We start from the raw sequence: 22,583 nt of genomic DNA, 5'->3' as shown, positions 1-22,583 counted from the left end.
TAATTAAGGATTGACGTCTGTCTCGCTCCGTTAGACTGACATGTCAGCCAGGGGCCCAGAGTAGGCTGGCGTGCCTGTCTGTGTGTATGCAAGTGTGTGTAAAGGAGCGGGAGAGGAGCCTGGGGAACGTAGTGTAGAGTAAAGCAATGAGGGGGGCACACAGAGGGATGAGGCAACATTCTCCAGCTTTTGTTGTGGCTCTGTATAATGCGTCAGGGGTCCAGAGCCAGGCTGGCCACTGAAGCATGCTCAAATTGGCCAGAGAAAAGAGTCCTCACGCCACACAATAGGGGACAGCCGCACGCCTGCTTAACATAAGAAAGTGGCTCTTACAGCCCCACACCCTTTCCTTCCTCCTGTCTTCACCCCACTCTTTTAAAAAACAATGGCAAAAAACATAAACGTATTAAATCTAAATATGTATGTTTTGTCCAGTTTTGGTTACATCATTAAAATAGTCATCATTACACACCAGTCTACTAAATCATCTAATATAATTGTGCAGTGCATACACCAACACCTACAGATAACATACTGTACATATGCAATTTAAGATACCCCTCAGCTTACCGGACATCTTCATTAAACTGCAGGGTTATAAAATCTGTCTTAAACAGCAATCTTCTCAGGAATCCCAGTGTAAATCAACTCACAGTTAAAACCGCTAAATCTTTAAAAAGCGATTCTTTTTCCAGGTGACAAATTCAGGCCCATTTGTCCTGATTGTCTGTCATTCTCTGGTCTTCTGGTGTCACAACGATGCACCACATAGCACCATGGCACAATGGCAGTAATCCATCTAATAGGTCTCCCTGGAGTGCGGTGTTCAACAGTATTTTTTGTAAAGTGAAGTGCACACAAATATTGCTTTTTTCCTTAATATTCATTTTTTCTTCTTTTATTCTTTTTGCTCTTCTTGTGCGTTCACAGCAGCATATCTTAATTTTCCTTACAACTGATAAAAAGCAGTGTTGTAGGTTTCTGTTCTGCCAAATTGAAATGTGCCAATTGATCCAAGAGCCACAAACGTGCCCTGTTTTGAACCCTCTCACCTAATAGTTATGCAGTAGGTGATGGGAAAACCCCATACACAGTAGTAATGATATTGGTTTTGAAATGCATCATTGAATTGTTCCCATACTACACTATAAATGTCAATGGTAAGTAAATGAGACAAAAATTTCCCAATGTTGTGCAAAGTGATGTAATGCTAGAGTGAACCCTGTCACCCCAGGGACCAGCAGGTGGACAGCGTGTGCTTTCCTGGAGACGAGGCCAAATGAAAAGGCAGGAGGTTGGCCTATTCAGAGTTACATTAATGCACCTTTTGTTGATGTAGCGGCCATTCCAGAGCCACATGCGGAGCTCAATTCCCATTTCTACGCACACAGCTCAAATGAGGTTCCCTCTACTTACACATACAATGGAAAACACTTTGCATTCTACTTTTGTGGCTTCCTCTAAAATGCTCATTTCAGGCAATCAAGCAACAGTTTGTTGCATGCTAATTACCTTTGACTGCACTGCACATTATGTTTCAGAGGTCAATTACCAACAAAATGAGGGTAAAATGGGCCCTCAATCCTTAAGCCCCTCCCACCAATTTTCTGCATGCAGTGCATCGTGTTGGTTTGACTTCTTCTTATTGCCTCTTATTCTACTCCTCTTTTGTTCACCTGCATTTACTGTTTACCAAAGCTTTAGGTGATTAATGTCATAGAGAGTGTGTGTGTGTTCGTGCGTGTGTGTTTGCTTGCTAGATTGTGTGGTTGCGTGTTTGCTAAAGTGCCCTTTGTTTCAGCCAGAAACAGGCTGTTGTTTGAACTGTACGATTTACACAAGTTTATGGCCAAGAAGCCAGGTGTTTTCAGCCTGGACCTTGCCTTAGCATACAAATAGACACGCGCAGGTATTAGATAAGAAGCACAATGATTTTTCTGCCTTATTAAGATGCTGGATTCTCATAGCTGTGTGTGTGTGTTTATGTTTGTTTGTTTGTCCTTTCTGTTGTTCCTCAGAATGCGTATTTCCTTCTACTAGTAAAGTGTAACTATATTAACCTCTTTGCTCCTGATTTACTGTATAAACATAGCATAGATAACTGGTGAAAGGCTTTGTATGCTCTTGTCTAGAATGGTATTATTTTGTACATACTTGAGCAGTTTGCACAGGGGTCTCTGCAGTACAGTGTATGCTAGTGTTGAAAGAGCATGCATCTACCAATAAGCTGCCTGTACCTCCCAAAACAATGCCTGGTCTCTGGCTTTAATTACAGGTTTGTGTGAGTGTGTATATATATATGTGACTCATGAAAGTTGAGGTCTTTTGTTCTCCCTTTTATCCTCTGTGAACAATCCATCTGCTACCTCTCTCTCCTCTGTATTTCAGTTCGTTTTTTTTCTGTCTTTTAGTGACATGTGTTGTTTAGTGCCCTACTCTCCTCAACACACATAAAATGCTTAGCCTACCTGTTGGAGGAAAAAGCTTTCTCCCTGCCATGTCTCTCTTATGTTGGCCCATTTACAAAATATGTCTGTTACCACTCCCCCACACTCATACTAAATGCAAAAATCCCATCTACAGTAGCTTCAGAAAGTATTCAGACCCTTTCACTTTTTTCATACATGGCTCTGTTGTAAATTTTGTTTCCAGCTGTCACTCCTGTAATGCTTCAGAAGTCCTCTGCAGAGATGGGAGAACCTGCTGAAACGACGACCATCTCACCAGCACTCCATCAGTCAGGCCTGATGGACTCACTTTGAGTTAAAGGACTTATGAAATCTTAGAGCTTGCCAAACAGCATTTAAAGGACTCTGAGGGCAAGAGGGGAATATTCTTTAAATTCATGAAAAATTGAAGTCTATAGCCAGAACTTAAGCATGGTCTATTAAACACCAGTTATTGCCTGGCTATCGCCTGCCGAATTCTGTCAGTACTGTGTACTTGGTGGTGTCAGCATCATACTATAAGGGCATCTCAGTGGCAGTAACAGGGAGACTGGTCAGAGTTAAGAGAAGGCTAAATGAAGCTTAATACAGACAGGTCCTTGAATAAAACTTGCTCCAGAATGCATGAGACCTGAGATGAAGGTTCTACAATGGTCCAAACCATACGGTCAAAGCCAGAGTGACTTTGGGATAAGTCTCTGGCTGTCCTTAAGCTGAAAAGGCTCAAAGCTGTAATTGCTCAAAAGAGGTTTATCCTAGGAATGAAGTAAAACACTGAATATTGTTGTAAATTATACATTTCAGTTTAGGATTTTTGTTTTCACTTTGTCAGTGTTGCCTAATAAGTGTAGATTGATTGATTGGGCAACAAGAGGAGTGGGTACTCTCTGAAGCCACTGAATATATAAACATACTAGAGAAATGTTAAGAAAATCAGTTTTAGAACTGCTGATTGGTTTATTGCTACATCGGATGAAGTCTGTTATTGTTGTTGTGCAGTAAAGAAGAAATATTGTGGACATCTCTTCTATCCAATATATTTTTAATTTATTTATTTGTCTATGTGCTTGTTTATCATCAGGATGTTTTAAACACCATCATCCGCTGCTGCTCACCTAGATTCTTCTTCCTCGGCCTCCCGGGCTTCACCATGCTGGTGGGAGATTTCATCACTGCTGCTGCCCGCATTCTCAGCAATGACTCCTCAGAGGTACAAACACACAACATTAAGAGATATTATGTGAGTCAAACTGGTATCTTGAAATGTTTCCAGTGTTGTACACCTTGAAAACAACTTAGGAAGGTTACAAATCTTTCAGAACCAGTGTTTAAAGATGCATAGAACTTGTGGAGCACAGAATAGCAGAAACTTCGACAACATTCGTTCCATCTCATGTCTGCTGTTTTTTAGTAACTCACATTGTTTCATTCTCTTACGACTCACAGCTCTATAAATAACAAGGTGTCCCTCTAACAATTTTCTTCACTTTTCTGGCTTTTTGACATTAAAGAGTTCAAATTGCTTCTGAATTCTAGTTGTCATAAAACAATATCTAGGGAATTTAAAAAATACGAAAAATACGATGTTTGAAATTTCTTTCATTTGTTTGACGTAAATGCAGTCTTCAAGTCGGGAAAATCTTACCAAGCTTCATGCCTCCTTTACCTATTGTAGGACTGGGCGATCGCATTCAAAACAAAAAAAAACTGCGCTCAATTTTGCCATTTTATTTTATTTTATTTTAATTAGTCATTGGGAATTCTTCCATTTCTTCTGGAAAATCTTCCATCCATCCATTATCTGTAACAGTTTATCCTGTTCAGAGTTACAGGAGGCTGAAGCCTCTCCCAGCTGTCACTGGGCAAGAGGCATGGTACTCCGTGGACAGGTTGCCAGTCTATTTCAGGACCAACACAGAAAGACATACACAGTCAGACATCCCTTAACACTGACATTCACACCTACGGGCAATTTAGAGTCACCAGTTAACCTTACATGCATGTCTCTGGAATGTGGAAGGAAACCAGACTACCCAGAGAAAACCCACCCAAGCATGGGGAGAACATACAAACTCCATGGTTTGCCCGGGACCTTCTAGCTGCATAGCACTAGCCCTATCCAGTCCAGCACCACAATGCCCTTTTTATTTATCTTTGAGAACAAAATGTTGTTTGTGTTTGTGAAATGTTTGAATCAAAAGCCTGCATGATTATTTGGAGATTGTTTGGACATTATTACTTAACAAGTTACCATAAAAAGCAAATGTGTTGCTTCTGGCCATCAAATGCAAATAGGTGATTGAAGGAAATCCTATACTCCATCTTTTAGACGTGTGTACTGGCGAATACCCATGATTGTTACTTGATTAAGGGCAATAATTTGAGACTTTGTTGACAGACAAGTAAGACAGACTGTCCATGAGATTTTTAAAAAAGATTGTTTTTTTTGATCATGTGTTTTACTTTGTTTTTGTGGCTTTGGTTTTCAGATCAATCTGTTTTCAGGGTAATGACACAGGATTAGGTCCAACAACATGTACAGTCTATTGTAGAGCTGCATCCATGGTGCATTTAATCAGTCATTTTGTTATCCAACACCTACCATGTGTCAAGAGATTCTGCTGGTGTTCAGCAGAGTCCTGAATAAAGACAAAATTAATTATGTTGGATCTCTTCAATCCTTTTTCCCCAGGTAGCACATTTCCTGTTTTGCTGGAAGTAAGTCGTTTTCATGTAGCTTTAGGGAATTAATGATAGCATGTCTCATTACTGCCAGGCTCCGAGGATGGAAGCTCAGACAATCCTGGGCTCCCTTGTGTGTTTCCCCAACCTTTATCACCAGATTCCTGTACTGCAGCATCTGTCTGGCTCTGAAGACTTTGTTGTGGTCCATGAGGATGTTAAGGTAAATAGTAATGTGTCATACTGGAACTACACTAATTGCATATTAAAACAAAAACATACTGTAGTGTATGTCAGTTGGTCATCTGCAGCATGAAGATAAATCTCACAATGCTGTTATCATCATTATTATTATTATTAAAACAGAGTTTTACACATATCACCTAAAATGGGAACATAAATGATTCATTTCAATTTCCAGTCTGTTGTTTCTATAAATGGCATTAGATTGTTCCAAACATTAAATAAAGAGAATAGATAAGATTGTGCTTGAGAGCATGTAGTGATCAGATTTATTGTTTTTGCTGTTTAGGATTATCTAGTCCACATCTTGCTTGAAACTGCAACGAAGGAACACTGTGAAAGTGCCAGGTAGGATTAGTAATCTAGAAAGTGCTTTTACATAGATCTTTTACATCATTCTATGCAACACTTTTAGAACCCATTTCGAACCTCAGATTAAATTTACCTAAAGTGTTTCTCTGTTCCTGTCTTTAGGTGTATTGCTGTGTGCAGTCTGGGTGTGTGGGTGTGTGAGGAGCTAATGCGAGAAAACATTCACGAGCAAGTCAAAGGTGCCATCAACATCTTGGGAGTAACACTAAAGGTCAGTGAGACACAGAATAAGCTTTGTAGGTTTCATACCTAATTAGGTGTACAATCTGATGTATACTATACAAGTGCATTATAGGCGGCATTAACCATCATAACCAGTGATAATACAGAATAAATCAAAATGATGGCAGGATTTCAACACACTTTTTTGTTTTAGGCCCTACCGTGTTTAGTTCTAACAGAAATGATATGTGATTACATAAAAGTACTGCAGAACAATTTCACCATAGCGAGGGGAGAAAAAGTGTGAAAATAAAACCTGTGCAGTGATGTGACTCATGGGTATATTTTGGAAGAGCCCTCTTTCTCTCTGAGTAAAGAGATTCAGAGAACAAGTAGAGGCTGTTTTTTTATTTATTTATTTATTTTTCCATGGAAAAGGGTTTGGGCGGTGGTGTAATTTCCAGGCTGCTCGCTCTCAGTAGATGTGGGCCAATTTAAGCAGCTACATCTCCCAGCTTCCTGTTCAAGCAACCCCCCCCCCCTCCCCCCTTCTCTAATGGAGCAGTAATCACTCCCCTGTACAACTTGACACAGAGGCTCAGCCAGCCCCAAAATAGCGGGTATATGCTGGGTGGGGGATCTAGGGGGAAGAGTGCCACTGAGAGTCTCTATTCTAAAAGCAGGTGCTGAACTCTCAGGACCCCTTTTTGTGTTTGGCCATTTCTGCACTCCCCACATTGTCTGCCCTTGTTACATGTTGAGAGGCATTCAGCTGGAAGAAATGGGAAATTCTATTTCGCCACAAAGAATTTCAAATCACTGAAGAAATCCACATTTGAAAGAAAATTGTCAACAGCTCAGTTCTTTCCTTCAGTGAGTCTGGAGAAAATGAGCCATGGTTTGAAGTGGAAATGAAATTATGCTGATTATCTGAAGAGTATGTGAAAAGCTAAATTTAAGGGAAATTACTCTGGATTCTGCCTCAGTCAGTGTGTTTGCCTAAACTTTTCCAAATCCATCTTCAACCAGCAATTTCCCTCTGACTTTTGGAAATTTACTGTAGGTATTTCGCTCGCACTGATTCAACACGGAAGACATGGACATGTTAGATCTGTTGAATCAAATTTATTTTCAGTGTAACCACAGAAAGTTGAGTAAGGAATATCTTCACTCAGCCAACTGGCATGAATGGATTTCCAGTGAATTGTTCTTTTGCTCACAATGTGCAAAAATGTTCAGGTAATGAAAAAGAAAACATTTTTCTAGTTCAAAATTGTACATTTATAACTAAATAATTTTGGCTTCTTACTGTATCTACACTTTTTTCCAAGATGCTGTTGCTTGTTTGTAGAGTAGCCAGGTCCTCTACATTTTTAATCAGGTCTTGTTCTGTTCTCCTGTTTGTTTATCCAGTTTGGGAACAAAGCAGTGGCTCAAGTAGCCTGTGATGTGTTTCAGCTGTTAATTTCTCATTGGGAACATCTCCAAAGGTTGGAGCCCTCTCTGCCGAAGAAAATCATTGAGGTACAGACTATGCACACACAGTTAAATTTAGTGTAGCAATTAGTGATTAATTAAAACTTATTGTAAATACTATAAAAAATTCCTGTCAAGTCACTTTTGCTTTCAAAATGCATGTCTTAGCATTACTAATGCATATGCATACTCTACATCTATCCTGTGGCATCACATCCATTTTAGCGGACAACTGATGAATGGGAGTGTGTCATCCAATTATCTTTCTCCTTGTTTTGCCCCAACACAGATCTTTGTGGCCACAATAGCCTTTTTGTTGCCGAGCGCAGAGCACTCAACAGTGGAAGCAGACAAAAAGGTACACGTTGGAGAGGAGGGGACATGAAATGGCTGAGATCTAAAGGCCCTTGATCTATCATGTTGGAATGGTGCATTTGCAGAGGAATGTTTTGACTGATGTGATTTGTTTTCTTTACCTCTCTGTCTTTTTTCCCTTTGCAGCTCTATTCTGTTATCTTTTTTTTCCTGAAACAGATTTGTGCTTCAATAATATCATATTCTTTTATTTTTGGGGTTGTTGACCAAACTTAAAAATAAACTCATCCCTTTTTCCTTCCTCAGTTGATGGTGTCATTGCTCCTTTGCCTGTTGGACTGGTGCATGGCTGTTCCCTTAAGTCTGCTGCTGGAACCTATCATCTTGCCTTCCATGGAGGGCCGCGCATCTCACGAGGCCCCACTGCTGGATTATATCTACAGGGTGGGTAGCCTCACTAGTCATCAGAAGGGACTTTACCACTAACAACTCTCCAGTAACTTCTTGTGGACCACTTATACCATTTGTCCAGGGACACAACAACTAACCCCCCCCACATGGGCTTGTCTTTGACCATATGACTATGCCTCATTTAACATTATATAAGCACCCACTATAGCTGATGTATGCAGGTAGTATTTATCTTATGCAGGAACACTTTTCTTTTGCGGCAGCATATTCTGCATTTCTTTAAATAGGCAAAATTTTCAGTTTTCAATCTATTTTTCAGTATTTGTGCCTCTAACCCCTAATTTTATGGTCTGACCCTGAGGATGAGGGCCAGGCTTCATGCACAAATGAATGAGATATTATTCATTCCCTCCTGTCTGGGCAGATGCGGTCAACGGCAGATCTTTGTAAGGATGTCACCCCTGATAAGAAATGGTCCAATTATTCAAACAGGACCCTTTGTCCACTTGATAAGCACAGGCTATAAACGCTTGTCCTGGAGATTTGAATGGAATATGTCTTAATATGAGAGCGACTGCAGCTGCTATGAAAGCAAAGACAATTAGGCATGATTGGTTGTCCATCAGCGCACAAAAGACATGGCCCCTCTGGGTTTCATTGGAAATAATATATTAAATAAGGCGTCACAAGGTTTGACAATATTAATGCAATATCAAGAATGTAATCTATACATTTCCATAGACACGCTTGCTGCTAATTATTCTCTATACCAAGCACAAAATAGCTTCCCTAATAATAAACACCTGCCTTTTATTCTATCACTGACCAGAATGTGACATTGACAATGTAGTTGAGTATCTAATTTATTTTTCATGCTTCACAATCTTTTAATTAATGTTTAATATTTTGAAAAGCCTAAAATCATTTCTTTACCTAAGCCATGAAATACTAGCACAGTGCATTTACACCGATAATGAAAAGCTTGACACACTCTTCATCATGAGATCAAGAGAAAACTGTGAAAAAGTTTCTGGTCACTGACAGCATGCAGATCGATGTAAAAAGCAACATTGCACTAGACCTTATTGGTTCTTATTGGAGTTCTGCTCAAGCCTCTCCATCTGCTCTCTCAGCCTCAGCAGCCAGCTGCACCCCCTGTGTGTGTGTCTGTGTCTGTGTCTGTGTTTAATTAGGGAGAGAGTAGGGTTAGGTATATACAGCATATTCACACCTGTATGTATCGGTTTGCATTTTTGTTATTTGGTTTATGTATGTATTGTGGTATTCTCATCTATATGTGCCTTTGACAACAGTATGCTTGTTTCACTATGTGTTATCTTCCAGGAACTGTTGCTATGTGAGGTGTAGTCACTTAGTTGTCAAGTACAGCCAGCAGCACCCCCCCCCCCTTTTTTTTTTTTTCTGTCTCTCCACCTCTCCTCAGAGGAAGCTCTTTGGGGCTTTAGTGTAGCAGCTGTTTGGTTCAGGTCTTTTCAGCATCAAGCCTCCAATCCCTCCCCCATGCACCCAGAGGTCTGCTCTGTAGAATCATCCACATACTGTCTTCATTGCCTCACACAATACTGTTTCAGATGGCAGGGCCAGCCTGCCTCTCTGAGCGTCTCTCAGCCAAGTGTGAGCGTATGCGTGTGCTGAATGGGATTAGCCTTTGCATGGCTTTACACAAGTTGCACCATTCTGAATGAGAGGCCCCCTCATTTACATACATTAGGCATATGGTTTATTCCCTCATATGCACCGCCTTACCTTCTCTCAGATTATACAGTATACAGGTGTATTTGTGTGTTAATGTGCATAAGTGTGTAGCTTAGTGTGCATGTTTGTGGTGGGAGCTGAGCTCAAGGATAACGTCTTAATTAAATCAAACAGTGTAAACCTGTCCAATGGCTGTAATCAACTGCCCCAGTGCGCCTTATCTAGCCCTACCAACGGATGCTCTGCCATCTGTTATGTAGATCGATACACTCGCATCACCAGAGAAATGGATTAGTGGCAATAAAGACCCTCCTTTCTCGCCCTCTGTCCCTGCCTCCCATTATTGCTTTATGATGTAAATTGACTATACATTCCACCTTCATATGCTCCTGGATCATCTAGAGCAGTTCTGCAGGAACTTCACATTACAACATCCTGTCAAATGCCATCAAATCTAATAGGACAGTGAATGTACACAAAGTTTTACAAAGTTAAAGTTAATCAAAGTGCATCTCACTGTCCTACTATAGAATTTGTAAGGATGCACACTTCCTCTAACCCATTTTCTCCTATTCTGAAGGTGCTGCACTGCTGTGTTTCCGGATCCAACCTGTACACCCAACAGAGCCACTACCTCCTCAGTCTGTCAGACTTGCCCCCTGATTATGACCTCATGTTGGGTCAGGTAAAGAACTTTGAACCGCCACCCTCCCAGACTACTGCCACCGAAGTCAGCAACCTGCTCACCGTAGCTGAAGGTAAGGACTCATAGGCGTGGTGTGTCTGTACCAACAGTGGTGAGGTCGAAGCCACCCTCATGCCCTTTAGGGCTACTGGCTGTGTTTTAAGAAGTCAGCAGAATCGATTGAATGTATAGTATGTGTGTATGGCTGTCTGTAATCACGTTGTACACACTACTTCCCTTCAGTGCCATGCTGTAATTCTTAGAGACCACAGAGACCTATATTCTTTTCCCCAAAAATCCAAGATTACAGTGAAAAGAAAACTCTGAGTAGACCATCCATTTGGAAACCTCTCCATTAAATGTCAATATCTTATTAAAAGTATGAAAAGGAAATCAACCATCACAGGGAATGGAATGTCCGCATTAGTGCTCAGCCCTAGAGAGAAGACCCATTATGGGGTTTAGATAAAAATGTGATTTTTTTTTTCTTCTTCTTTGTGACCTTGTGATTCCATTAGGCAAAGTATTTGTCTCTTTCCAGCATGTCCTCAACTTTGAAAAAGTCCTTTAATCAAAAATACACATGGCATATATCTACTGAAACAATGTAAGAAATTTGAACAAATAGCAAAAATTTCACCACACCTCATCTTTTTCAGATACATCTCAACTACACTGTGTCTTAGTAGAAATAACAAAACACTATCAAAAGGGCAAACCAAAGAGTGCCGGCCTAGTTATATTCATGCCCCCACATCATATTGATCAAGTCACATCAAAGGGGCCAGTGCATCTCTAATGCAGCTTGTCCTGCTTTCTAAAGAGCTTTCTCCACTTTGATGGAGGGGTGATGGTATTGATAGCACTGTCACAATGCAAGAGTGCATCTTCTTGTTTTTCCCACATCACTGTAGAATAAAGGATGGCATGCCTTTCACTTGGGAGTAAAAACCTGTGCATTTACATAAATGCAATTCACTAAGTAGAGGCCTATTCAGCAGCCTGCAAAGACGGTAGTTCTCATTAGCACTCGACCAGTATCAACGCTTGTCCATTGTAAGAAGACTCAATGGGCTTTTCAAAGTTGTCTCTCATGATTAGATGCTGCCTACTTAGAGGTGTGCTGTCTAAGCTATTGTGAGAAACGAATAAAATACCCCTATTAGTAATCATAAATGAGATTTGGCTTTGTGTAAAAGAGCTAACACAGATGATAGCATGTCTGCACACAAATGTGGGGCTTTTGAAATATTGTTAGAAAGGTCTGTTTTGGACATATTAATAATGATTTATGAGCTTTATTCTAAGCCCATCTGCGGCTTTCTGCCATTCATCAAATCTTTCTAAAGAGGTGGTCTCAGTATGTTTATCCTTCTCTCCTAATTCTCTCACCAGAAAAGCGAAGACGAAACATGGAGCTGATACCTCTGACAGCACGGATGGTCATGACACACTTGGTCAACCATCTGGGCCATCATCCACTAAGCGGTGGCCCTGCTCTTCTGCACAGCCTAGTGAGCGAAAATCATGACAATCCGTACGTGGAGTCGTCCGAGCTGTCCTCTGAGGTCTTTAAAAGTCCAAACCTGCAGCTCTTTGTCTTTAATGAAAGCACGCTGGTGTCCTACCTGCAGATTCCTGCAGAGACTCCCACAGCTGGACAGCCCCCTCAACCTTCCTCACAAGTGCGAGTCATTGTACGGGACATCTCGGGCAAATACTCGTGGGATGGCGCAATCCTCTACTGCACCAGCCAGGACGACTGTGCTAATGGGGGTGTTTTTAACACCATGGATCATTGTCTTTCTAGTACCACTACAGTCAGTTACAGAAGAAATAATTCATCCTCACCAATACAGGGACCATACAAAAATCATTGCTCAGTATCTGAGTCTCTCTCTGACTTTTGTGAGGAGGAGGAGGAGGAGGAGGAGGTAGATGTTCTGAATAAGCTGTTGGAGGACCTTGGCTACAGCAGCCCTGAATGCCTTCCCCAACCACAACTCCAACTCAACCAACCTGCTCCCCCACCCCATGGCATGAACCTAGAGCAAGAGAATGCCATTTTGGAGGCCATTCTCCGTCAGACTCAGCAGGAGGAGAAACAAGTGAGGAGGTGGGATGCTGATGTAAGCTTTCGGGCCACATGCCAGAGGGAACCATCCCATCAGGAACCTAAAGCTCCCTTCTACTTCTGCCGACTGCTGCTTAATGACCTTGGCATGAACTCTTGGGATCGCAGGTATACTACCACTTAAAAGTGGGTATAATCATTTGGCTACTTTACGCTGTATTAGAGGAAGAAATAAGAAAATCGAAGAAAAAGGGCTTATAAGAAGACACATAGGGGTCTGCTATTTCTCTTATTTCTTTGTCAATAAGTCTACAAAATACAGCTTAAATATATGCATTTAGAAATTAAACAAAAAACTATGTTAAGTATAACCTCGACAGTTGAATAATATATATTTTTTTACCTCAGTCACTTCCTTTATCATCAAAGTCACTCAGCTGTTGGCTCGTTACTCAAGAGAGAAAGCACAAAGTTAAAAGCACACTGGAGTCTGCAGTGTTTTAATCTCCTCTCCACAGGGTAAAAGTGCCCAGCTGTTTTCACTAAGGACTACCTTGCAGAGCCACATATTTGCAGTCCTTCCTCGTAAATTAAAAGCTTACACCTCTTAATGGTGATGGTGCAGCGTGCACACAGCTAGTAGGAGATTTCTGTTTGCACCTGTGCCTTTTTTGCCTTTGTTAATCTTGAGTGCAAAACAGTGCTATCATGGCAGGTTTCTGAATGGTGCTTTTATATAAAATTTAAAATGTCATATCTCATCAACTATGCCTTTACCAAACAGGAAAAGCTTCCATTTGCTGAAGAAAAATTCAAAGCTCTTAAGGGAACTGAAGAACTTGGATTCCAGGCAGTGGTAAGAAAAATTAATTGAATGACGTATCTTGTTGAAACTAGGCTCAGATGAACACAAGTAATTACTTACTATTTAGTGTCCCCAGTCAATCATGTAACTACCCCACAGCAAAACTACTAAACTAGTCTATACATAAGTCAAATGAACACTCTTATAATAAATAATTAAGTTGGTAAAAGCAGCTTAATTGTGTCCTCACCCTTTCCCATGACTTTCTAAATTTGTACCTTCTCCTGCTGATCACAACCCTGGAAGTCTCCCACTACCAATCTTGCTTCAGTGTCCCCCTTAGTTCAATCAATAAGTACTTCACACATTGCTAATGATAGGCGCTTATTAAAGAATGCCCTCAGGATTGGACCTCATTTGCCCAAATGCCAGCTTTGGTTGGGCAATAACAACCTGTGTGCAGGCATGCAAAATGCCCTAAATTCACCACAGCAAATCATAGTACCATGACAACAGGGAAAGTAGTGAAGGGGCTCTGCCACCACAGTTAGTGATAGTGGCAAAGAATTTGCCGATTAGCTTGTCTTTATTTGTGTCTTTATTTATTTTTTATCTTTTTTTTTTTTTTTTCTCCCGTGCTGATTTTATTCAAAAATTCAATTAGACATAGACACATCATTTGCCTTGATAAGCAATGTTGAGAGTGTAAGTCACTGGATTCTCATTTCAAAGTATTTTCACCTGAAGTGGCTGGAGTAGTTTTTCAAGTTCTGTTGCATTAGTAAAATTTGCCTATTATGTAGTTCTTTCAATATTGGCTACTATATGTTTTGTTCTATAGTCGAGAGACACACAAGATTGCTGTGTTCTACATTGGTGAGGGCCAAGAAGACAAGTGCTCCATCTTGTCAAACTGCGCAGGCAGTCAGGCCTATGAAGACTTTGTGTCTGGACTGGGATGGGAGGTGCAGATAACCACACCTTTTAAATCGACACATCTACTGTATCCATAGATATAGCCAAAATATATACAGGGAGATGTACAAGCACACTTGAAACTTTAAACTGAACATATATCTTCTAGGTGGACCTGGCCACACATTGTGGCTTTATGGGTGGCCTGCAGAGGAATGGCAGTACAGGTCTAACAGCTCCTTACTATGCCACCTCCACTGTGGAGGCCATCTTCCATGTCTCCACACGTATGCCATCTGATTCTGATGACTGCTTAACAAAAAAGGTAATGAGTCCTCTTATATTTATCACAACACAGGTAAACATTAAGTCCTTCATGTGACATTTAAATTGTCTTGTATTAACATATATTTAATTTATGTGCCACCAGAGTATGTTAAGAAAAAAGAAGATTTAGGGCTTTTCTCTTCTGATACAGTGAAATGGCTACACAGTCCTTCATGCCCAGAGCAGAGCAATATGTTGTTGTAGCCTTCAGCTCTGTGTTAAGCTGTGATCAGGAGGTGTGACTCCAGAGTGCGGGCATTGATTAGTGACCCTGGCCAGGCAGGCCTGAGGAGTAGAAAGTCATAGGCGCGTGAGTGAGAGGGCATGTGCCGCTGTGGTAATGACTATGATTCTGCTAGCCCCTGCCCCCCTCCCTGTGTGGTGTGACCAGGGCCTGGATTCAGCCATTAGCTCTCCCTGCTAGGGCAGGCGCCGGCCGGATGCCGGCAGGATCCTTTTATCCAATTCCTGCTGCCGCCACAGGAGCGATCGATTGGGTTCTGCAGTGGGATTCTGAGTTGTAGTGCGCCAGTAGCAGTTAGCACAAAGAAATGAGCCGCAAGGCCCCTGCCCGTGCTGCCAATCTTCTCATACAGTACCCTGCTGAGAAGGGAAATTCATCAGGCTCTTCTTATATCCAACCCTCCTCTAGTCTTCCACAGAGCTCCCCCTCTCAGTTTCACAAATAACCCCCTACCCATTTCAAACCCATCCTGAACCTGTGCTTAGTGACCAAAGATATTAGTTAGGACTGAGTAAAGATTTTGAGTTTAGCTGGCCAGAGTGAGGCGCTGGAAGCGCGGCTGTTCCCAGAGTGGATGTTGCTGCCACTGTCACTTCCATTCATTTCACCAGGAACTTGTGTAATTGCGTGTGTTCAAGTGTTCACCTTGCACAGGTCCCTCCACACCAGCCGCAGGCCCAGCAGAAATTGGCAAGCTGCCTCAATGTGCGGATGCTTTAGAAAAAGATGATGGGGGCAGAGAGAGAGAAAGTGGTATGAAGAATTGGAATGAGAAACAGGTTTTGTCTGTTTCCAAGTAGGATGTTTCCCTGTCAATTTAAAAATAACAGTCCAACAGTCACCCACTTTACTGGTTGTGAATGTACAGGCATACTGTGGGCAAAGCGTATGATGGGCAGATCGCCTGTTTGAAGACAATGGAGGGGGGGAAACAGCTAAAGCAAAAAAGGAAAGAGAGAAAACCATGAATTCCTCAATCCAATTGTCGGTTTTAGGGCCGTGCAGGCAGCAGCAGCTGGCTTCAGTAATGTGGTTATAGAAGTGACCTGCAGGGTTGGGGTCAGGCCATGTTCTGTGTGTGTATGTGGTTGGGGTGGGGGGGTCTGTGTGTAACAGAGGGAGACAGACAAGTGCCTTTGCTATTACTCTCACCCTGAGGCACTGCAGCTTAACTAGACTGCTGCAGGTTGTTTTTATAAGGAGCCCCTTGTGTTCTGAGGTCCACTGGTCGGCTGCCTCCATGTGTGTGAAGCCCATTGGCTGGGTGGGAGGTCAAAGAGGGCTAATTGGACAAGAGCCTTTGACTCAAATCACATTTCATTAAAGAAGTCTCAAACATTTGGATATGATTAACAAGGGAGTAAATAGATTGCTGCAGAAAACGATTGACTAGACCATAAGCATCCTCATTAAAGTTGTGATTCAACTCATCCAAATGCTAATATCTTAACCCAAATTAACATCTCAGTGTTGATTGTCTATTGCAAATGCATATTCAACATTTTCTCTGAAATTGTCCCAGTGACTGACCTGGTTGGTACCTGCTGATCCTTGGAGAGACAGACTGAACTGGCAAGCTCCAGTAATCAGCATGCCGTGGATTTGTTTAAGATTACCATATTAGCATAATTAAGGGCTTATAATAGAATGTGCTAATTGCATTTTTGGTGGCAAGGGCATGTTTCTTAATGGCTCATTAGGCCTACAGTACATTGGCAGATGTTTTCTTCTAAGCAGAGTCTCACTTTTCTGTGTCCATGATACCTTAGAATGGGGTAAGGACAGCTTGATCCAACATCACTGGACTACCAGCTAATAAGTCATCTACACTTGTCAGAAAAGATAATGTAGCTGTGTCTTTCTGTTTTGCTTTGGAAAGGGGAAAACAGTTTACCTCTTTCAAACTAACATTGGTCAATTTCCTGACATTTAAGTGTATGTTTTCGTCCAGCCCAGTTTTCATTTGTGTTTGTGAATAGAGTGGAAATGGGAAGCAATTTAATCTCTGATGGAGAAAGTTAATTGGATTTGAATTATTTGGCTTTAAAATGCTCAATTTTGTGCATTTTGTGTTTGCAATTTGAATTTGTAATAAAAAGAAAAGCTATAAAAAGTCAAAACCATAGCCCAGACCCCTATTTAAACCATTGTTTTCAAACAAAGTTTGTGAATTAGCTGTAAGTGGTCACCTTGCTCTTGCACCTGCTACATTTTTGTTTGTATGTTTAGGTTATACCATTTTACCATTTTTTAACTGTTCTAGTTCCTAATGGAATAAATCATTACATTAATTATTGCTTTATACATTGGTAAAAGGTTGTTACAGCTCTTTGTTTATGTAACCTCTGCTGACCTAAACCACTAAATAACGTTTTATTATCATTCATACCCTCAGTTCACTCCTGCCTTCTTGAGCTGAAGTGAACATAAGGTGTCAACTAGATAAACCCAGTGACATGCCCTAATCTCACTATCTTTGTGCTCTGCTCTCATCACCATAGGGATGAAAATTACCTACCCTCACCAGGCACTTGATTAGACTGATTTTGTTTCTTTGGCAGCTGCGTCACCTGGGAAATGATGAGGTGCACATAGTCTGGTCAGAGCACACCAGGGATTACAGACGTGGCATCATCCCAACTGACTTTGGAGACGTGCTCATTATTATCTACCCAATGAAGAACCAAATGTTTTTCATACAGATCATGAAGAAACCACAGGTAACCAGCTACAGTCAATGACCATTGTCAACAATACACATTGTATTGCATATAACTGCATTTAATTAGCTGCTTTTTTATACTAAGATGACAACAGTCTCCATTCACAACTTAACGAAGTCCCATGTGCTTGCTTCGTATTAAGACTTTGCTGGGTGTTTTCTAGGTTCTTTCCTCTGTTGTGGTTTCTTTCAGAAAGCTTGTACTCCAGCAGTGCATTATTACCCACACTGTGGGTATGTGCTCTCAGAGATGGTTACTAACCTTTCTTGGCTGACTTTAATCTTGGATACTCCATAGTACTGCGCTCCATGTGAAGGCTTTTACGGGATAGTGATTTATCTCTTCCTCCCCAAGATAGCTGGCTTCAGATATTCAGCTATAGTCACAATACCTTCCATTATTTCTAATAAACATTCAGATTTAAAAGAATTCTACAATTTAGTTTTGTTTTGTTTTTTATTCTTAGTTTTAATTATTGAAGTTCTGGGGGGGGTAGATCAGTGGTAGAGCATTTAGTTTGCATGCAGGAGGCCACAGGTTAATCCCAACCCCATGCTCTAAGACTGATCTACCAGCACACCCCACCAGGTGTGGCCTTGCCCAGCCACCACAGCCACTTTGGCCCCATTCCCGATGCCAAATAAAAAATATAAATAATATAAATATGTGGCAGGAAGGGCATCTGGCGTAAAAGGTCATGCCAAATCAACGTGCAGTGGTACATGCAGTGGTACATGTTCCACCTAAAGGTACAAGCCGAAAGCCATTGATCTTTTGAAATATTGAAGTTGTTTTTCAGGGATTAAGCACAGCTTGGTTTGGCCATGTTGGATATGTCACTTTTTGGCTCTACTATATATGGCAGGGACAAACAACCTCTGCCATGAGGCTGCTGTGGTTTGATATTCTAATACATACATTTTAAGACAAACTTATGGACATAGATGAGTTTTCTTTTGCCTTACCCTGATCTGTGCATAACAGTCTACAATTGCATTAAAGAAAGTGGGTATTTACTGTGTAGCTTTCTTTCAGTCAGCTGCGTGCAACTTACTATTGTTACACACATGCGCAGTGGGAGATAGAAACCAAATACGCAAATAAAGGGGCAGAGAAATATATCTCTCCTATTCCTACTACGATTTCGGTAACCAGGTTTGAGGTATACAGTTTAGAAATCAGCTTTCCTGAAAAAGCCGACTGTAACCCCGTTACTTAAGTCCATGTAAACATGGCCTGTTCTGTTTGTTCTGAAAGTCTGTTCCACTATTGAGATGCTTCCCCTATGTTTTGCTTTTAAAAACACACTAAGAATGCTTTTAAATGCTGAGTAGTGGTTTAGAAGGATATCTAAAAAGGTTAACACAAGAATGCAGGTTTATAACTATTGTTCATAACTGCCAAAATTTGAATATAGAGGCTTTCCATTAACTGATGCCAGTGCTTTTAATTTATTATGTTTATGATTTAAGTTCATAGAAAGGTGTTGCCAATGTTGGTTAGACGATATTATAGTAGTTATGAATAATGACTTTCACAGATCTACATTTTTTTTTTTTTTTTGCCCACTTTGGAATACAAATACAATTTCCATTATGTATCAGGAAACACATCTTGGGTGAAACAGGTTTGGGTTAATACTGGCACAACAACCGCACCACTTGGCAAGCCACATTTATTAGAAGAGCAGCCATTATGAGTCCAGTCTACAGTGTAAACAGTGTAAACGGCAACAGCAACAAATTACGAACCACATGTATAAAAGCACAGCAGATCACTGCAATCAACATAGTGCAATCGAGTCATCTCACCAGTACCAGCACCAACTCATGGTCCAATATGGCGAGATGACTGGATGGACTGGACAGTTGTTCTTTCGGCTTATCCCGTGAGTTCAGGGTCGCCACAGCGGATCATTGTCCGCATGTTGATTTGGCGCAGTTTTTATGCCAGATGCCCTTCCTGACACAACCCTCCCCAATTTCTATCGGGCTTGGACCGGCACTCTACAGCTGAGGATGGGAATGGGCAGTTAGAGTTAATTGTCATCGTGTTTCCCGAGATAAATAAGTTTCAAATGACATGGGGTAACGTTGGTGAAAAACACATAGTAGGTCCTCAAAGACCTATGATCCATGTTGAGTAAGGACTGTTGTGTTCCCACAGTGTTTCCTATGTTTTTAAAATGAGTACTTTGTTCAATCTATATTACAATATTTCCTCTTCATCCATCTATTTATTTTTAATGATGATAGTTAATCATTGTACTGTTATGCATACACTATAACTTAAGCCTGTTTCAAATATGAACTCCGAACAATGTTAGGAAAAATTAGCCTTGATATACATGTGTAACACACAGCGGTCGCGGGAAGTGTTTACACGATTTCGTTACAAGCATAAAGTCCTGAAAAGGCACTGGAATTTTGACCTTCTCCTGACTTTGTCAGGTTGGGGTTTGTTTAACGTAAAGGTCCTAGTGAGACGCTATCGAAATTATCCAGACTTTATACTTCGAGCCCCCTTATACAATGTCGGAATTACTGTATGTGCGTGAGCTTGTGCATATAGCATGCAGTTCTGTCCAAAATTCTCGGGAGGATTTAAACTGAGCGAATGGGCATGTTGATGACGTTTTTGTCACTCCATTGGGGTTCCAGTCGAGTGTAGGAACCTTTTTTTTTTTTTTGTTAGATGCATGGCTCCGAAGTGCTGTAAACAAAACACTGTTTCCCACAGTTACAAGTTTTTCTATTATGTTGTGCCTCCTGTGCACACTGATGTCGATGTCCTAAGCTGTTTTCTCCTGACATTGTCAGGAGTTCATATGTGAAACAGGCTTAAGAAACTACTAAGAAACCTAGTCAGGTTCCTGATATCAAATGCTAGCTTAATTTCTAGCTTGTGATTAAGTTAATTGGTCAGTTTAAATTCCATTTATTTTTTAATTTGTCAAGTTATTATACTTGCTGGACTGTCTATTTGTAGACAGCAGGGCCTTTTGAAGAGACTTTGACATTCATGTCAGCTTCCAGGTCAACTACCATTGAGCTTCAGTGATTAAGGGCCCCCTTCCAATATGCATGAGCAGACACGTGTAACCACACACTCTCTTGCTGCTACTAAAATGCATATTGGCCCTTTGTATTTGTTCGGCGGCTCAATACGAGGGTATTGTTAAGTATTGATTGTCATTTTAATTTCATTTACCTAACATTGATTCCCATTAGGTATGTGTGGTTGTCATGCAAAAGTAAAATCCTGTTTCAACTTGAACCCGGGCCCAAAACAGATGGAGAAACGGTTAAAAGAAGAACATTTTTAATGCAATCAAATCATTTTAAGCATTTGCATTCAGGTGATTAACTAAATTACACTTTGGATTAGTAATACCTACTTTTCCTTTATTCTCCTTTAACTTCATCAGGTTCCTTTCTTTGGGCCTCTGTTTAATGGCGCAATCATCACAGGGACACTACTGCCAAGCTTGGTGCGGGCCACCTGTATCAATGCCAGCAGAGCGGTCAAGTCCCGGCTGACTCTCTACCAGAGCTTGTATCCTTTACTGTTTGTGTCTTCTGCTTCATTTATTGTTTACCATCCCATTCAGTAATGGCTCCTCAGAGGAATGCAACATTTAAAAAAAAAAACTCTGACTTTGATTACCCATATAGCTGAGATTATTACTGTTATGAGCATACATTTAGTAATGTTTTTATGATGATTTCATAAGATTTTTAACTCCACTGAGCTTAAATTTTAAGCACCACCAGCAGCTCATTTGGGTAAATTCATAGAGACATGTGGCGTGCTTGTCACGTCAGACAGCGTACACAGCTGAGTTCTGACATTGATCTTTATGGGCTGGCTGATTTACATATAGCTATTAGGTCGAGGCTGTTTCACAGCCTGGAGCAACATGGGAGATTGTTTTGGGTAGGAGCACAGATAATGTGTCATTATCTATCACTACCATTTTATGAAGCACAAGGAGAGCTCAAATAAGAGCACTATCAATAAATGCATTCTAGTACATACACACACACACTCGCTGTCATCCCTTCAACCATCCATCGAACAGTGTGCCGTTAAGAGCCTTACTCCAGCTGTAGTTGTCAGTTGGTTTAAAGGAAGTGTGATCACGAATGGAAATGAATTAGCATGTGAATGCCAGCAGCACAGAGTTAGGGGGTGAAAGGGGCAGAGTCGGAATGGCCCCTGGAGGGGGAAACCTGATCTCCCCCAATACCCCATTCCTCTTCAGACAACATATACAGTGCCGTCTTACCAGAACTAGGCTGCCCCTCTGGCAGTTGCTATAGAAACCTCCCCCCAGGGATGTTTTATTTTGGATGGAAGTTGGATGCAACTATTGTTTAGGACACTGACGCTTTCTAAAGTTGTTTTTGAGCCATTATCAACTCTGTGTGATTTTATGTTACAACAAAGGCTTTTGCTCCTTATTCTACAACACAATGTGCGTAGAATGTTTACAGTTGGTTGTGTGTAAGTATGTGTCAGCCAGTATGCATTTCACAGCGCATCACATCTCCTGGCCCACCCCTATATCAGGATGGTCTGTGTGTCCCTGAGGGCATCCTGAGTGACAGATGTCCGTTACATGACGCCAAGTGAATTAGCCCAGTGTGTGACTGTCAGTGCCAGAGGGGGGCCAGCCGCAGGCCTGCCTTCGTCTGTGAGCTTCTGTGTGTGTGTGTGTGTGTGTTGTTTTTGTTTTGTTTGTTTGTTTGTTGTGGGGGGGGGGGGCTGTGGGGGTGAGCTACAATAGCTTTACCTGGCATTCCTTAGCAGAGAAGCAGACAGCACAAAGGCATGATCTATGAGAGGAGATAAGCACTGCCTCTGGAGTTCTGGCACTGATAGCAGCCAGGCCTTATGCACTCCAAGAGAAGAGATGAATGAAAGTGCCAGGCAAAGCACATTGCCAGTATGAGTATCTGCATGTTTGTCTGTCTGCTGTTTATC

The 22,583-nt window shown here is 41.2% G+C and overlaps 1 protein-coding gene across 8 annotated transcripts in view; it reads left to right on the top strand.

Moving 5' to 3' along the window:
* Positions 1 to 22,583, top strand: part of ralgapa2 (Ral GTPase activating protein catalytic subunit alpha 2) — an 87,644-nt gene that overhangs the window by 39,366 nt on the left and 25,695 nt on the right. For 7 of the 8 annotated variants that reach the window (XM_067480053.1, XM_067480051.1, XM_067480049.1 and 4 more), the window contains 14 exons: positions 3,529 to 3,657; positions 5,224 to 5,352; positions 5,662 to 5,720; positions 5,847 to 5,955; positions 7,320 to 7,430; positions 7,672 to 7,740; positions 8,004 to 8,141; positions 10,405 to 10,582; positions 11,905 to 12,751; positions 13,368 to 13,439; positions 14,230 to 14,353; positions 14,473 to 14,628; positions 17,436 to 17,594; positions 21,025 to 21,152. In XM_067480053.1, coding sequence (XP_067336154.1) covers positions 3,529 to 3,657; positions 5,224 to 5,352; positions 5,662 to 5,720; positions 5,847 to 5,955; positions 7,320 to 7,430; positions 7,672 to 7,740; positions 8,004 to 8,141; positions 10,405 to 10,582; positions 11,905 to 12,751; positions 13,368 to 13,439; positions 14,230 to 14,353; positions 14,473 to 14,628; positions 17,436 to 17,594; positions 21,025 to 21,152 — 2,408 coding nt within the window. The remainder of the gene's footprint in view (positions 1 to 3,528; positions 3,658 to 5,223; positions 5,353 to 5,661; positions 5,721 to 5,846; positions 5,956 to 7,319; positions 7,431 to 7,671; positions 7,741 to 8,003; positions 8,142 to 10,404; positions 10,583 to 11,904; positions 12,752 to 13,367; positions 13,440 to 14,229; positions 14,354 to 14,472; positions 14,629 to 17,435; positions 17,595 to 21,024; positions 21,153 to 22,583) is intronic. The other variant, XM_067480050.1, reaches the window with a different exon arrangement.

The sequence above is a fragment of the Channa argus genome, chromosome 16 (genome assembly GCF_033026475.1).
Source record: "Channa argus isolate prfri chromosome 16, Channa argus male v1.0, whole genome shotgun sequence".
NCBI lineage: Eukaryota > Metazoa > Chordata > Actinopteri > Anabantiformes > Channidae > Channa > Channa argus.
Note: the sequence above shows the minus strand (reverse complement) of the source record. Positions and strands in the feature narration are given on the sequence as shown.